At 47.7% G+C, this 17,450-nt stretch overlaps 1 protein-coding gene across 2 annotated transcripts in view; it reads right to left on the reverse strand.

Annotated features, from left to right (window-relative positions):
* PDPR (pyruvate dehydrogenase phosphatase regulatory subunit) overlaps positions 1-17,450 on the reverse strand; it is a 685,893-nt gene that overhangs the window by 570,666 nt on the left and 97,777 nt on the right. For both annotated transcript variants that reach the window (XM_069217552.1, XM_069217553.1), the window contains exon 4: positions 5,283-5,364. In XM_069217552.1, the coding sequence (XP_069073653.1) occupies positions 5,283-5,364 (82 nt within the window). The remainder of the gene's footprint in view (positions 1-5,282; positions 5,365-17,450) is intronic.

Raw genomic sequence — 17,450 nt, forward strand, 5'->3', positions numbered from 1 at the left:
TCTGCGCCTCTCCCAAGTGGCTGCCCCATCCCAGGAGTGACTCATCTATCACAACTGTCAGATCTGGTTGGGGAAGGGAGAGGAACCTGCCTCTAACCCAATCGCGGCTCATTAGCCACCACTGCAGATCTTGAGCGGTTCCCTCCGAGATCTGGACCATGTAAGAGAGATTCCTCTGATGCTACGCCCACTGGAACTTCAGGTCCCACTGCAGAGCCTGCATATGCCATCCGACATGTGTCACCAGTATGATGCAAGGGGCCATGAGGCCCGGAGGCCTCAGAGACATTCTTACAGAGATCCAGGATAGAGGCTGAAACATTGGTATCATAGTCTGAATAGCCTGTGCTCTCCACGCAGGAGGATAAGTCTAAAACTGCACTGTGTCTAGAACAGCTCTGACAAAGGGAGCATCTTAGAGGGAGTCAGGTGTGACTTTGGCACATTTATAGTGAACCCCAATGAATGCAGTAGGTCAACTGTAGTCTGGAGGTGGGAAACGACAGCCTCTGGCGAGCCCGACTTCAACAGCCAGTCGTCGAGAAAGGGGAAGACTGAAACCCCTGATCTGCACAGATGAGCAGCAACCACCTCCATCAACCTTGATGAACAAACGGGGGGCAATGGTAAGGCTAAAGGGGAGCACGGTATACTGAAAGTGCTCATGGCCTACCGAGAAGCTCATGTAACGTCAGTGGGCAGGCAGGACTGGAATGTGGAAGTAAGTGTCCTGCAAGTCCAATGCTACCATCCAGTCTCCTGGGTCCAGGGCAGGTTTGAACTTCTCCTTCTTCTTCTTCTTCTTCTTCTTGAGGAAGAGGTTGAGGGACTTCTCCTTCTTGAGGAAGAGGTTGAGGGACTGAAGGTCTAGGACAGGGCCGAGGCCCGTGTCCTTTTTGGGCACCAGAAAGTAACAGGAATAACAACCACAACCTACTTCTGTCACAAGGACCCTCGCTTGGCCAAGAGCACCGTAACCTCTTCGCAGAGAAGTGTCAAGTGATCCTTGGTATCAATCATGGGATGGTGGTATGTATTGAAAGGTAGTCTTGAAGGGGAGAGAGAGTAGACCCTTTGGACTATCTGCAAAACCCAGATGTCTGATGTGATGGATTGCCAGCAGGGCAGGTGATGGTTAATCCTAAGTCCATCTGGTCTTTGGTGGGGAACTGTCAGGCTATGAAGGTTTGGAGGCAGCTTAGGGGGGGGTGGAGGACTGACCAGACCGCTGGCTCCCTTATCCAGGAGGGTGAAGGATCCCACGTTCCTGGCCACAGAGAGGCTGTGCAGCATGCAGTGGATGGTCGAGAATGGACATGGTGGGATGCTCCTTCCGCGCCATGAAAGCGCTGAAAAGCAGATGGGGTGAGAGGCAACCGCAAGGACCTGGCCATAGCACAAGAATCCTTGAAGCACGCGAGCGCCACATGCTCTTTCTCCGAAGAGATGGATGCCATCAAACGGCATGTCCATAAAAGTTAAATTGGACATCCCCAGAAAAGCTAGACATCCTCAACCAGGCGTGGAGCCTCAGGGCAACCATTGGTGCAACCACTCTGCCCAGTGAGACAGTCATGTCCAGTTCACATTGGATTGTGAACTTTGCTGCATTTCTCCGGTCAGCAACTGCTTGAGATAGTACAGCCTGGGCCTCCTCTGGGACCTGTGGCAGCACTTATGCAACTGCATCTCACAAAGTGTGTTAGTAAAAGCCCAAAAGGCATGTGGTGTTCATGAACCGCAATGCCAGCTAGTGGAAGAAAACATCTTCTTTCCAAGTTGGTACAACCTCTTGGATTCCCTATCTAGGGTGCGGAAGGGAATGCACCCTGCAATGTAGAGGCTTGGATAACCAAGCTCTCAGGGATGGGGTGTTGCGTCAGAAACACTGGGTCAGTTGGAGCAGGCCAATGGCGGCGGACAATAGTCTTGTTCACAGAAGCCCCTGTGGTGGGTTTGGACCAGAAACCCAGAAGGACATCATTAAGGGCTTTGTTAAAGGGCAATAGGGTTTCAAAGGATGAAGCCCCTCTGTCAGGAGGTTAGCCCTGACTGCCACTGAACACAGTGCGAGGCCCAGGACCTCAGCTGCTCTCCGCACCACCACTGAGTAGGATGCTCCCCCCTCAGTAACTAAGGTAGAGGGAGAAAGCATGCCAGTGTCTGGGGATGTACCCAGACCGCTGGCGTCACCCAGGTGAGCTTGTTAGTCCATAGAATCTTGGAGCTGGTATTCTAAAGGGTTCAGCGAACCCTCCCATTCCTCACCCTACCCCAAACCACAAACCATGAGAATAAGGGTCAGGATCTGACATAGGGACGAAGGACCCCTGTCGGAACCAGCGTCGCATGCCGCCAATCCGGCTCCATCTCAGACTCGGCAATGAGGATGGGGTGGGCACCACACAGGGGCACGGGCAGCACCAGGAGGGTCAGCATTAGAACTGGCGTTAGGGAAAGCCTAGGTGGTATGACCAATGGCGGTTTGGATCCAGAAATGGAGCCAAAGCGGCCGGAGGGCAAACCGAGGGGGGACTTTTCCGATCCTGTGGGACCCAAAGGCCCTTCCAGCAGAGTCGCACTGTCTAAAAATAAGGCGCATGGCCTCATAAAACTCTCTGAGTTGGGTAGGGGGTTGCTACAGCTCCAGGATACTCAGGGAGACGCAGGGTCTGCAGACAGAGGCCTAGAACAGCAACGCTTCCTTTCTTTGACTTCTTCTTGTGCCTCGACTTACCTGATCATCCAGAGGACCTGGAGTGGGATGGCAGTGAGGGGGAGACGGGGTGGGGTTCCGCAACCGATTCCTGGACCTTCCTCTCATCCGAGATCAGGACATGAGCTGAGTTGAGAGCAGAGCCGGCAGGGGCTTTAGGGACCGCTCCCTCAAAGCTTTCAGATTCATGGTCGTGGTCAAGCACCAGACACCAAAGGCACACAAGGTGCAGATCCGTCACGGACATCCCTCATTTGGATTGAACCTGGACTAATTTTAAGACATCCTTGACGCACCAGGAGTGCAGACACTAAAAAATCTTCTACAGAAAGTCAAAAAAAGACCAGTCAAAAAGTGTCTAAGGGGCAGCTCTTCTTCGGATCAACGTTGACTGGCACAGAAAGAAAAGAACTGACATCAGCGTGCCGGGTGCACCTATGTAGGACCCGCAACCCCATGCACTATGGACAACGACCGATGCAGAGCCGATCGACGCCACCTAATGGCACACAGGGGTACTGTTCGAGAATAATCTCCAGATCCAGACTGACACCTGGGGGAAATTCTAAGGTAAGGAATCTGCAACTAGAAGTCTCTATCAGATAAGCACAGTATCCATGATTACTCCAAAAAGGGGAAGCATCTGTGAAGCAGTGAGGTGTTACTTCGGCACGTTGATGGAAAACCCCAGCAGTTTCAAGAAGTTGGCAGTCATCTGGAGGAGATCCACAACTGTATGAGGTGAACTTGATTTCAGTAATCAGTTATCGAGGTATGGAAAGGCTGTTATTCCCTACCTTTGTTTGTGGACAGCAACCTTGACCAACCACGACCATCTCTTTCGTGGACACCCAAAGTACATTGGTAAGGCCAAAGGGGAGCACTGAGAACTGAAAGTGCTCATGGCCTACCTGAAACCGCCTCAGGCCTGCAGGATGGAGATGCAAAAAGAGGGTCCTGCAGATCTAGCACCATCATCCAGTCTCCTAGATCCAGAGCAGACAGAACTAAGGCCATGGTGCACATCTTGAACTTGTCCTTCCACAAAAAGAAGTTAGGGCAAAGATCAAACATAGGGTGGAGGCCTCGATCCTTCTTCAGTACCAGGAAGTAATAGGAGTAACAACTATTCCCAGCTTCTGATGCTGTCACCTTCTAAGTGGCTCCATTACATAAGAGGACCTGAACCTCCCTTCGCAGAATGTCCAAGTGGTCCTCCTGGAGGCATTGTGGGGTAGGAGGCATGTCCGATGGGATGGTGAGAAAAGGGCGGGCATATTAATTTTGGACGATATGGAGCGCCCATCAGCCTGCGGATGCTCTGCCACCTTTAGACGTAATATGTGACTCAACCATCTACTGGGCGAATGTGTGCCACAGATGGCAAATTAAAGTGGTTTCGTAGTCGCTACGGAGGTGGGACAGGAGACTGAGTATTTTGATGACTCTGGAGTCCTGGACACTGGTGGCCAGAACGCCAACCTCTGCCTCAAAAGGTCTTGGAGGTCTGCTGTTGCTGAAGTAAGTATGACGTGGCCTCTGCTGGAACCCTCATCTGGAGTCCTGAATGAGGCGAAACTGTTCAAGCAATCTGTCAGACTGACTGGAGTGCCCCGAAGGTGCTCCAAAAGAAACAACAACAACCAGCATAGTCTCTAATGACCTGAAATTGGAGAAAGAGCACTTGTGAGAACAAACTTGTGAAAGAGAAAGCATCTGCGTCCTTGACTTCGAGAGTGACCGGGCCTTTTGGTGATGTTCCGCTACATAGAGGTTTGATTCCTGTCCTGGATGGCCCTCGGATTCATTTAAGTGCATTTGTCATATGACACAGAGTCATGTTAGGAGCCCAAGCACCAGAGACAAACCTCACAGGGGACTGTTTGTACAATCCTTACAAGCTTTGAACCCTGTTGCTTTGGGAGGGAATATGTCACTATATGTGTTTTCTGAGTGGCCTATGTCATATACCATATTATGAGTTCCAATAAAGAGATTTGAAAAAGGAATGCAGACTTCATATACTGAAATTGGGGATCTGAATTAAACACTAATATCTTTTTATGGATACAGTATAACCCGCTTGATTCCTACTAAAGAAATCAGCAAACAAACATTTCTAACAGTTTTGCTTTAAAGACCATCTCTTAGGAATGTTTTTCTTTATCACAAGAAACTGCAGCAAGCAAATAACTCTTCAATTAAAAGAATTTTGGAAGCAAACCTTCTACTTTCAAGCTTCGGAGATGGTCTTCTCAAAACAAATGATAGCTATACTTGCCTCAGCATTCAACAAGCATATCAAATGTGAAATAGGTGATAAATAAAAACATGCCAATCAAATAATTGCGCAACAAACACTTGGCATTTAGAGCAAAAGTAATAAAACACTATTAATATTGGATTCCACAAGAGACACTATGCAAAACAAGAACTGTGCAATATGTGCAAACTCCCAGGTTCATATGATACTCTAAGGAAAAACATGTTTGTTCATGGGGTTTCCCATTTAAAAAACAAGTAATCACTTATTAAATTTCTGAAAGGCTTTAGATTCAAAACGTACTTCAGTCTGGAGACCATGCGTTTCAAAGAGATGAGTCGGTCCTGCGTCTGTGCCAGCAAAATGGAGCCAGTCATTGTGTATCCTGTAACAGCAAAGGATTATTCAAGTCATACAATAAAAACAACCTCTTTTGCGTCACCTATATAAGAACACGTATCAATCTAAAATTCTTCCTGGTAATCACAAACAGCTAGAATGCAGGAAACTTTACTAAAATGTGGCAATTTAAAACATTTTATGGAAGAGCAGTGTCACAGTAAACAATAAACAGGGATTTAACAGTGCACAGCAAGCAAAGAGGCCATTTGCTTAGTGTGAAACCCTTCACATACAACAACTTCACTCCTCATCAGGGCAAACCACAAAAAAGTAATTAAGTAAACCTGTGCTTCCTCTGGTAGCTTGGCACAAAAGTAGTCAGGCTTAACTTAAAGGCAATGTGTAAAGAATTTATGCAACACACAAACAGTAATAAAGTGAAATCACAGCTAAAGACAAATCCCACACTAATTTAGAAAAATACAGTAAAAAGACAAAATTCAATCAGTAGAACCAGAGTTCAGAATTTTTAAAGTGTAACATAGTGCATAAAAGATCAAAGTGCCAACGATGACCTCTAGTCGCGCGAGACTGGGACAAAGTCAAAAATTGTGTCCGACCATGATTGAGCTCGGGTCAGTTACACAAAATCGATTGGACCTTGTACTGAGTCCAGGCAACCCTTAGTGATAGTGTAGGCAGCTCTAGATAACCAGAGCTCTCATAGAAGTAGCTGTGGAGAGCAGATAAGGCTTATCCAGGAGGATGTAAAGCGGTTGCAAATACCACACAGGTCAGTCATAGAAGCACACACAGGAAAGAGCCACAATAGTGTTAGGAAAATAAGTAATATTTATTATAACACACACTAGAACTAACTTACCTAACCGGAGATATGGTCATACAAAAATATACTTAGCAGCAGGTAAGTAAAAGCATAAAGTAACATGGACCCCTATTGGGGCGGGGAGGGGGGCAAATCATATACATAAAAAATGGAATACAAAACTCACTCCCAACCAACACTACCACCCAAGGACCCTCAGGACTGGGGGAAGAAAAATGCCAAAGGTAAGCAGGTAGGATTCCGAATGCGCCCGTGTGCAGCGCAGAAGTCAGTGTCCATAGACATAGGGAGTTTTCGTGTTTCAGGACCCTTCCAGGAGGACCCCGAGGAAACTCGTTGGGACAAAAGAAGTTTGATAGTGCCCCCACCCGTAGATACCTAGAACAGTGGGGTATCTACACCAGGGAGCCCAGGTGCAAAGGGATGAAGTCGTGTCTGAACCTTACGCTGAAGTCAATGGGGATCTCTGTTGTCCAGCTGCTGTCATGACCCGTAGAGGACCTATGTAGAGAGGAAACAGAGTCAGACTACCCTGAGATCCCCAGGCAGTGCTGGAGGGCAATGCCCATCCTTCTCTGTGATGTTTCCTGTAGGACGGAGGACGAAGAAGTTCATCTCTGGAGTCGAGGCGATGCAGGAGGACCCGGACGTCGTCACTGGGGTGTCCCATGCCGGTTGTCACATTGAAGAGGGGTCAGTGGTCAGCAGGACCACCAACAAGCCTTGCAAATGCAGAGAAGCGCTGCACAGAGTTTGCAGGATTTGTGGGGACCGGCAAGGTGCAAGTAACCCAACCTTGGCAGGTAGGTCAGGGCCAGCCCTCAGCAAGCAGGACAGCCAGTAGAAATCGTTGGAGTCCCCAAAGCAGGACCGTCAAACAGCAGTCACAGGGAGTCACAGGGAAGCCTCAGCAGCACAGCAAAGAGGGATGCCCATGTTGCAGGAGTTGCAGAGAGGATGTGGTTTTTAGACCTGGAGAGTGCTGGAGGCCAGGACTTCTTGGAGTTAGGAGGTCTTCGGGCTGAAGAGCCAACAAGCCTGCGCAACGACAAGCAGACGCAGTGCACAGGGGTTCCAGCCAAGCAGCTCCAACGAGGAACCACAAACTTCCCAGTTGCAAGGAAGATAGGTCAGATCTCTGGAGAGCCACAGAACCACCACCTGTGTTGCAGAGCCTTAGAGAGTCCGTGGTGCAGCAGGATCCACACGCCAGTCAACATCATTGAGGTGCCTGGAGATGCAGGGGAGTTACACTTTCCCTCCAAGGAAGAATCCTTCTTTCTTTCCTAATTGCAGGGAGAATCCCAGTGACTCTGGAGGATGCACGGCCACAGGGCTGCAGAAGTCTTTGCAGAACTTGGAAACAAAGTTGCAGTAGAAGCCCTCCTACTCGTTACAGTTTTGCTCCTGGTTCCAGTGAAGAACAGCAACGGTTCCGGTGTCCAGGTTGCAGAAGTGTCATGCAGAGGAGACTTGTAGATGGTTCCTGAAGTTTTGCAGACGAGTCTGGGGACCCATCATCAGGGGAGCCCTTAAGTAACCCAGGAAGGGGGTTGGGCACTTGCTGCAGTGATCCCACCTATCAGAGGGGGTCAGGGACATCACCGAGCTGGACTAGCCAGTCAGATGCTCCCAGAGGCCTCTGCTCATCTTACTTCCAAGATGTCAGAATCAAGTGGCCACCTGGCAGAGCTTAGTGCTCCTCCCGGGGGAGGAGCTGCAGAGGAAGGTGGTCATTCCCCTGTCTTTTGTGTAGCTTCGAGCCAAAGCGGGAACCGGGGGTTCCTGCACTGGTACAAACTGGTTTATGCAAGGAGGGCACCAAATGTGCCTTTAAAAGCAGTCTGGTGGTGCTCAAAGGCACCCCCATCCAAGCCCGGACACATGTATTTCTAAAGAAGAGTTGGTCACACCTTTCTCTTACAGAAATTCCTTTGTTCAGCCTCCCCCTGCCCGAGTTAGGGTCAGCAGCAGAATGGGCAGAACAGTGTCTGGGGGCGACAGCAGAATGGGCTGGCATGCAGAAACTACAAGGCTGTACAGGCTGACTTTGGGGGATCCCCTAGAGAACCCCCAGAGTACATTGTATTATGCAACTAGCACTGGAATCAGTGTAGTTAGTTGCATGAGTCCAACATGTTGGATACAAAACCTGCCCAGATTAGGTAAAGCCATTATGTAGTTGGACAGCTCGTGTTTACTAGTGTCCACTACATACCTTAAGATGGCTTTCCCGCATTTACAAAGCCAAGTAAATGGAGCCTGGGGTTAGAACCATGCCGTTGGGCTGATGGGCTGACCTTAGGGGTGACCTACAGGGTCAGAGTGCAGTGACCATGATATCAGGCAAATCTTATATCTGGAGTGAAAGGTGCATGCACCATTTCACACAGGCTGCAATGGCAGGCCTGTAGTCACCGTTTGTAGGGGCCCCCATGGGTGGCATAATACATGCTGCAGTCAATGGGGGACCTCTGGTGTACCAATGCCCTGGGTACCTGTAGGAAGCTGGCTCTGTATATACTATATCAAAGTGAGATATATTGTGCACAGAGTCCAGGGGTTCCCCAGAGGCAATAATAAATAATACTAATGCTCTATTTGTGGTCAAGCAGTTAGGCTTATCAGAGGGCAGTGTTAAGCACTGTTGTACACATACAAGCAATAAGTGAAAACACACACTCAATGACTTAACTCCAGACCAATAGGTTTTTATATAGAAAAATAATCTTTCTTAATTTATTTCTAGAACCACAAGATTCATTTAGCAGGCAAGTGCATTCAATGAAAGGTATTTTGCATAGTAATATTTAGAACTTTGAATGGAATCAACAATGTATACAGTTTTTTTTTTAAATGGCAAAAAGCTATTTCAAAAGTGGACACTGAAATTTTCAACAGTTCCTGGGGGAGGTAAGTAAAGTACAGTTTTTGGGATAAGTAACAAACTTACGGGTCCAGTCTCCGGGTTATAGGTAGCCTACCGTTGGGGGGTCAAGTTAACCCCAAACACCCACCACCAGCAACACGGGGCCGGCCGGGTGCAAAGTTAAGCAATTTTAGCATGGGCTCCTATGGAGATAGGGGGTACTCGGAATTCGGTCTACCAGCAGGTAAGTATCCGCGGTTCGGAGGGCAGACCAGGGGGGATTAGAGGAACACTAGAGAGGCCCCAAGTAGGCACCAATCCCACACCTTCAGCGCCACAGTGGCAGCCAAGGTGGTGCAGGGTGCAAACAGGGTGTCGGGTTTCCAATGAAACTCTATGAGGGGACCCGGGGGTCACTCAGGTGCTGCAGGCGAAGTCCAGGGGGGTGTCTCGGGCACACCACCGGTCGGACAGGGAAGAGGGCCGCCTGTTGATCATTGCTGTACCAGGTGTCGATTTCTCCAAGGCCTGGGGGCTGCAGGTGCAGTGGGTCCTTTGGCATCCGTTATCTTCGTCCAGGGCAGTCGCGGTCAGGGGGGGTCCTCGGGATTCCCTCTGCAGACATCGTCATGGAGGGGTGGAGAGGTCAACCCAAGATGGGCACTTGGTCGCCGTCACCTGGGGGTCCTCTCTGGTCGGTTTGGCCACCTGGACTCGGGCCGCTGGCGTCGGGTGCAGAGTGGTTAGGACTCACGCTTCTGGAGTGAGGTGGGAGTCCTTTAGAAGCGGTTTCTTCTTTTCTTCTATGGACAGGGCCGCTGTCCACAGGAGTTCTTGATCCTCTGTGATGCAGGCAGTCCTCTGGAGGTTTTTCAGAGATCGATAGACCTGCAGGACGCGTCACCTTTCTTCTGCAGGTTCTTTGAAGAAGATGACAGGCCGGTAGGCCTGGGGCCAAGTCAGTTGTTGTCTCCTTTCCTTCTCTGCTGGGGGTTCAGCTAAGCAGTCCTTCTTCTTGTGAGGTCGTCAGGAATCTGACTAGCTTGGTTCAGGGAGCCCTTAAATACAAGATTTGGGGGCGTTTTTAGGGGTCAGAGGGCAGAAGCCAATGGCTACTGTCCCTGAGGGTGGTTAAACCCTTCCTGTGCCCACTCCCTTTGGGGAAGGGGGCACATTCCTAACCCTATTGGTCCCTGTCCTCCAAACCAAGATGGAGGATTCTGCAAGGAGGGGGGTCACTGCAGCTCTGGACACCTTAGGGGTGGTCCGGGCTGAGGTGGCGGCGACTCCTTGTTTTTCCTAATTATCCCTCTGTACTTGCCGCCAAAAGTGGGGCTTTGTCAGGGGGCTGGGCATCTCCGGAGTGCACTGGGGCATTGTAACACGATGCCTGAGCCTTTGAGGCTCACCACTAGGTGTTACAGTTCCTGCAGGGGGGGGGGGTGAAGCACCCCCACCCAGAGCAAGCTTTGTTTCAGGCCCCAGAGAGCACAAATGATCTCACCCCATGGGGTCAGAAACTCGTCTCTCAGTGGCAGGCTGGCTCAGACCAGTCGGTCCTACACTTGAGGATTGAGTAAAATACAGGGGGCATCTCTAAGATGCCCTCTGTGTGCATTTTTAATAAATCCAACACTAGCATCAATGTGGGTTTATTGTTCTGAGAAGTCTGATACCAAACTTCCCAGTATTCAGTGTAGCCATTATGGAACTGTGGAGCTCGTTTTGACAAACTCCCAGACCATATATTTAATATGGCCACACTGGACTTACAATGTCTAAGAAAGGACTTATACACTTTAAGGGCAGGCATAATGCTCATGTAGCTATGCCCTCACCTGTGGTATACTGCACCCTGCCTTAGGGCTTTAAGGCCTGCTAGAGGTGTGACGTACCTATGCCAAAGGCATTGTTTTGTGTGCATGGCACCCTGAGGGGGATGCCATGTTGACTTTGCCTATTTCTCCCCACCAACACACACAATCTGCAATGGCAGTGTGCATGGGTTAGGTGAGGGGTCCCTTAGGGTGGCACAACACATGCTGCAGCCCTTAGGGACCTTCCTTGGTCATAGGGCCCTTGGTACCACTGGTACCTTTTACAAGGGACTTATTTGTGTGCCAGGGGTGTGCCAATTGTGGAAACATTGGTACATTTTTAGTGAAAGAACATTGGTCCTGGGGCCTGGTTAGCAGGGTCCCAGCACACTCTCAGTCAAGTCAGTATCAATATCAGGCAAAACGTAGGGGGTAACTGCAACAAGGGCCTTTTTCCTACAGTACCTAATTACCACATACTAGGGACTTACATGGGTGCACCAGTATGACAATTGTGAAATGTAAAAGTTACCTTACAACTAAATTTATGGGTGATAGCACTGTCCCTGGCTAGCAGGATCCCACTGTACTAGTCTAAACACACTGACACCTTGCAAAAAGTGGTGGGTAACTATGCCAGAATGGGCTACCTTCCTACACTGATCTTCAAACTTAAGACATTTTAAAGAAAAATGTCTGAGAAGGTAAAGCCCAGCAGGTCAAGGCAGCCTGCACCACTCAACATTTTGAAGAGGTGCATCATCAAGGCTGGGATTCAACAGCTCAAAACCTTTTCAACTTGTTGGCACCTGTGTTCTGTCTAGAGCATAGTTATTTAGGCTGGCCTTGGATGCTATTAATGACAAGGACACAGTTGATAACAGCTACTTCTCGATACAAGGACCACCAAAGTAGCAACACTAATAGTCGGTCTCCAAGTGACAGCAGCAGCACTTTCAGGAGGCTCACTTGGAAAATCACCTAAATGAGAATGGCGTCAGAACTTGCAATTCACTTGCCCATCCACCTATACATTTCTATTGCTGAGTGAAGCATCAGCTGCAGAGATCTTTCTGTAACCTACATTTCACTTTTGCCTCAAATGTGCATGGTCTGTAAGTGATGAAAGCTTCTACTAGTGTGCCCTGTTGAATTTGTTCTTTGGGAAATTGAAGATCGCACTTGTTGCCTCCTGGGAGAGAATGAAACTTGCTTTGCTAGTGCCATGCTGCCCCTTTTCATTGACAAAGTTATGCTTGCACTGCTGCTGCCCAATTTGTACTGGTCTTGTGACAGGAAAAGCTTGCGCTCTGCTGTTCATCTTATACCTTTATTGTGTTGTGATGCTGGATATAAAACTTTCCACACACAGAAGAAAAAAATATCCACATTTAAAATGCTTCTTTTAATGCATGACATGTGCGCGTGATAGAGTGAACACAACGTATATAAACAAACTTTACTTTTAATTTTGGGCATGAAAGAAGCTGTTTTTGAAATAGAGTTGCCGACTTTGTAAAGTTTTAAAACATAGCTTACAAGTGACAATGTCATGTATAATAACTCAAGCCAGTCCTGCCATTTTCGCCAACAGCACTGTGCAAGCAATTAAAAGCCTCACAATTCACCACGCTGTTGGCTGAATAAAAAAAAAAAAAAAAAAATATGTTGATGATGTCCTATGTTGCAGTGGCAAAGCTGAGAGTTGCGAAATGCAAAAGAGAATTTAGTTGCTGTCTTTCTGCCTTTTCTCTTGTGAGCAAACGGGTTAAACAGCCAAGTCGATGAAAGAGAAGAGAAGACCTCTCAGATGCTAATGGCAGCACCTCACCGCTAACAAGCTAAAATTAGCACTCCTGGCAAAAGACATTGATTACCCGAACAATTGATACAGCAGCAGTGAAATGTGTCTAGAGAACCGGTCGAAGGACAAATAACATCCCCCACCCCTCTTTCCTAGCACATTCTGTGCCAAAAAGTTGGTGTTCTCTGTGCTGAACAAGTGCAGCACATGCCTTAGGTGCTTCGCAGTGATGACCACCAGTGGCCGGCGATATCCGAGGAGAAGTTGTCATCGTCAGGAAGCCACTGGACGAAGTCGCAGTGAAGATTGCTATATTTAGGCCTAGTCTCTTTCATGAAAGTCAAAAATCTCCAGTGGGACTAACCTGCAGGATGTGATGTAACCGACAAGGGCTTCATGAGGCTGGATAAACGTTCTGCAAGGAGCCGCTTAACAGGGTTTGCTGTGGAGCTGCTGACATGGACCAGCGAGCAAGTAGGTAAAAACTTCCTCTTGATTCTCAGAGCACTTTTTGGCAGAACATTTTCAGAGTACAAAGTTTTGGATTTGGGCTATCTGGGCATCTTTAGCACCACCTCCAAGGGTCCAGAACTGGATGGGACAACTTGTATGGTCAGGACTCACTTAGGCTGGGTCCAGGGGCAGGCTCAAGAGGGTTGGAACCTTTTCTGTCTCGGAGGCCAGCCAACTAGCTCTTGCAGTTACTCTGGAAGTCTTGGGTTGAAGCAGGACTCAAGTAGCAGGGCAATCCTCCGAGGGCACCGGGCAGGCTTCAGGCAGCAGGGGAGTCCTCAGAAATAAACAGTTGGCCACAGGGCAATCCTCAAAGTCCTTCCACAGTTCTGGAGTGAAGAGTGGGTTTGAGGGTCCCAGTTTATATGTGGTGCAAGCTTTGATGTGGAACAAACTTTTGGAGTTCTACCCCCACAGAAATATCTGAAATGTCCTGGCTCCCTGCCCGGGCTCTACTGGGTTTGGGGTCACAAAAGACTAGTTTGAAGTTCTTTATGAATGTGCTGAGAATGAGTCTCAGAAGTGTAAGTGGGGTTGTGCACAGATCCCCAGCCTCAACCTGCTAAGATGGCCATCCTGCCAACACCCAGCCCATCTATTGTGTTGCTGTCCGGGAAGAATACACAAAGACCTACTGTCAACTACACCTTGTCATGTGACCCAGGGAACAGGCTGCAGGCATCAAATGTTTAGGATAAGAAAACCGCAACTTTCTAAAAGAGGCATTTTCAGGATTTGGCTTTAAAATCCAACTTTACCATTAAAGAGGATTTTAAATTACAATTCCTTAAATACCAAACATGACCTTCCTATCTGCTCCCAAACAAAAGTTATCATTAAACATAATAAGGTAACCCAGTGTTATCCTATTGGAGAGGCAAGCCTTGCAGTAGTGAAAAATAAATGTAGGCATTTTTCACTACCAGGAAATGTAAAATTTAAAAGTACATGCCCAACTTTTTAAATAGATTACACCCTGGCCCGTGGGCTGTTTAGGGACTACCATGGGGAAAACTAAGGTTTAGGTATGGCAAAAGCTATACTGCAATGGCAGACCTGAGACATTATTAAAAAGGCTACCTAAGTGGGAAGCACAATAAGTGCTGCAGGCCGACTAGTAGCATTTAATTTATAGGCCCTGGGTACTTGTAGTAGCATTTCCTAGGGACTAAGCAAACTAAATGTGCCAATTAGGTGTCAGGCAATTTTACCATGTTTTAGGGAGTGAGCACAATCACTTTAGCACTGCTTAACAGTAGTAAAGTGCAGAGAGTCCCAAGGCCAACCAAACACGACTTCAAAGAAACAGGAGTGGAGAAGACCAAAAGGTTGGGGAAGACCCTGCAAAGAGAGAGCCAAGTCCAACACTTAGTTTAGCTGATCTTAGATACATGAAACACCCAAAAAGACATTTTGAATTTTGAAGAATTAGGCTTTTCTAAGCCTCTGCTTTCTGGAACCTGCACACAATTTTAGGCTTCGATACAGAGAACTATGATTGCTGTGAGATAAATGAACGTGTATGCATGCAAAGATGCCTCAAGTGCCCTTGTTACCTCTGCAGAGACCTAAAAAGGATCTGTAGGGTCAAAGCACCTATACAGTGTTTGTCTACGCCTGTTCCGACAAAGAAGGGCACTATGCTGTTGACCAAAATCCCCAATGGACTGTATACCCAATGCATTTTTATGCATTTTGTCAATAGCAGGCTAGTTCACCTGAAATGCTGTCTCCACTATTTTCCTTCTTCTCTCAGTCCGCATTTTGCTACAAAGCTCCATGCAATAGATTATGTTCAATCCAGGCAGTTGTTGAAAATCTTAAAAATATGACCTAACCTACACTACGGGATCTTCTGTTATTCTCATCTCTCCTCAGTGTTCTCGGCTAGGATTTGGTCAGCTGAAATCCACACTGATTTCACCATAGGATTTGTGGTGAACCCACTGGAGCTCGTAGAAAACTGAAAACCCAAGATATGGAATTGTTTATCCCCTAAATCAAATGAAGAACACCAGAAAGACGTTTGACCATATTACCCTTAAAACCATCTAACAATAATAATGGATTGTGTTCATGATATGTAAATTGGCAAAAGAAAATCAAATGCACTATCCTGCACACATAACTTCCAATGGCTGGAGCACTCTCTTCAAACATCACTAAAGTCAGATGGAATCCAGTCTCCTGTCATTGCATTGCCTTTTATGAACATCTCTCTTTCCCTTAAGTATCCATTCCAAGTTCCAAAAGTGAGCCTAAAGCACAATAGTAAATAATACCCCTACTCTCAGACATTCCCATAATCTCCATGACCACAACGCAAGTCAAGCATTTTAATGTTGAAATTAAACGCTGGCCACCCACATCACAAAGGTAGTTGGCTCTGTATACACATAAAGGATGAACTAGCTGGCGAATAGTGTAAAAATCATTTGATTCTGCCATCTTGTGGCACTACTTGAAGAACTTCTGTGAGCCTGCTTCTCTCATCAGTACTTATTTGACTGTGCTACATTTCAATGTTCTTTCACAGATTTTACAAGTCCTCTTGGAAATCAATCCCACTCCAGATTCCATTCCTGGGTTTACTTATGGGACATGTGTACCCTACCCAAGCTGGAGATCTGAAGAGAAGCCTTCTGCTGAATCTCATACTTGGAACTGCGTCTTACCTTTCCAACATCCCCATGTGCTCCCTTGCATGAATTCTTGCTATGTTCAGAAATAAGATTTGGTCTATGCTCCACTCCTGATTTTCGTTCTGCCCACTGATAGCCTCCTGGAATTTCCATACACTCCTTCAGGCAGACAGATAGGGGAGGGACTTTAACAGATTTCACCTGCATTGTGCTGAAGCTACCTAACCCCTGTGCAGAGCCCAAATCACCCTGTGTGGCTGTGCGCTTCCCTTTACCAGCACAGCATTAATGGTCCCAGTACCATGTTAGGTACAGACTTCTATTGATCCCAGAATTCTTATCCTTAATATTTGAAGTCTTGTTCGTAATTCCTTATATTCGTTTTAGCCCTGCCTCCCTCCATTCTGTCTTGCCTGTCCTTTATTCTGGTAATGAGTTCCACTCTGGATGGTTTTCTGCCCCCTTCCAAATTTGGTTCACTGTTTGTTGCAGTCCATATCCATTTACAGTGTGACCTCTGGGTCCTCCTTGGTCTCTATTCCAAACAGTAAAGCAAAAACTTCTGTTCTTTTGCTCAGGTCCTTTGTTGTTTTACCTGTTTCTGTGTTGTTGTCACTGAGTGCAACAGTCTCTATAACAGCAGGCCCAACTAGGGCTTTGCCGTGGGGAAACGTCAGAACGACAACTCCAGAACAATTACTTTAACAACTACTCAATTTTTCCCTGCCTTAACCACGCATGTACTGAACAACGGGGTACGTTTGTTTTTGGGGGTGGGGGGAATCAGGGTAGTTAGGTTTTTAGGGACAGAAGTGGGGGGGATCGGGGTACTTTTGTTTTTAGGGGTGGGGTGGGGGGATCGGGTAGTTTGGTTTTTGGGAGAGGAGGGTGGGGGGGATCAGGGTAGTTTTGTTTTTAGGAGTGGGGGTCGGTTGTTTTAGGGTGGGTGGAGAAGGTTGGAGAAGGGTTTAGGGCTCAGGGTGGGTGGGAGGTATCTGGGGTACTTTTGTTTTAGGGGTGGGGATCAGGGTAGTTTTAGTATTAGGGGTGGGGTACTTCTGGGCATTAGGTCAGGTGGGAGGTTGCATGCTAGAACCATACATGCCTTTACTAGGCATGCTTTTACAACGAACAATCGTAAAGGCATGCGTGGTAAAGGCATTCGTGGTAACAACACGAGTGTTGTTCCGACCGCGTTGTTCAGACATGCGTGGTTCCAGCATTCGTTGTTCCATCATACATTCCTTTGCGGTAGGACTGTTGGATTAAACCCAGATCTGTGACTGGAGGTGAATGTATGATTTGTTCTGCATTCCGTTCATCTGTTTTTGCATTTGTCACCACAGTGGGGAGGGTATGCCCAGACGAGGGTCGCATGCTTGCTATTCCACCAGATTCAAGATAACCTGGCTGATGTTGGGTGATACCCTGAAACCGGTCCCAGGATGCTGGTTTCTGTTCAGGGTGAACCTGGCCTGGCAGTTGGGGCTGGACTGTTTCTATGGGGAACAGGGTCAAGACTGATTTGCATATCGCTGGGTCCAAACTAGAACGGCATGGCAAGCAAGAAAATGGAAGGATTAAACCCATATCTGTGACTGGGGGTGAATGTTTAATTTGCTCTGCATTCCGACCAT

Source organism: Pleurodeles waltl, chromosome 12, assembly GCF_031143425.1.
Source record: "Pleurodeles waltl isolate 20211129_DDA chromosome 12, aPleWal1.hap1.20221129, whole genome shotgun sequence".
Lineage (NCBI taxonomy): Eukaryota > Metazoa > Chordata > Amphibia > Caudata > Salamandridae > Pleurodeles > Pleurodeles waltl.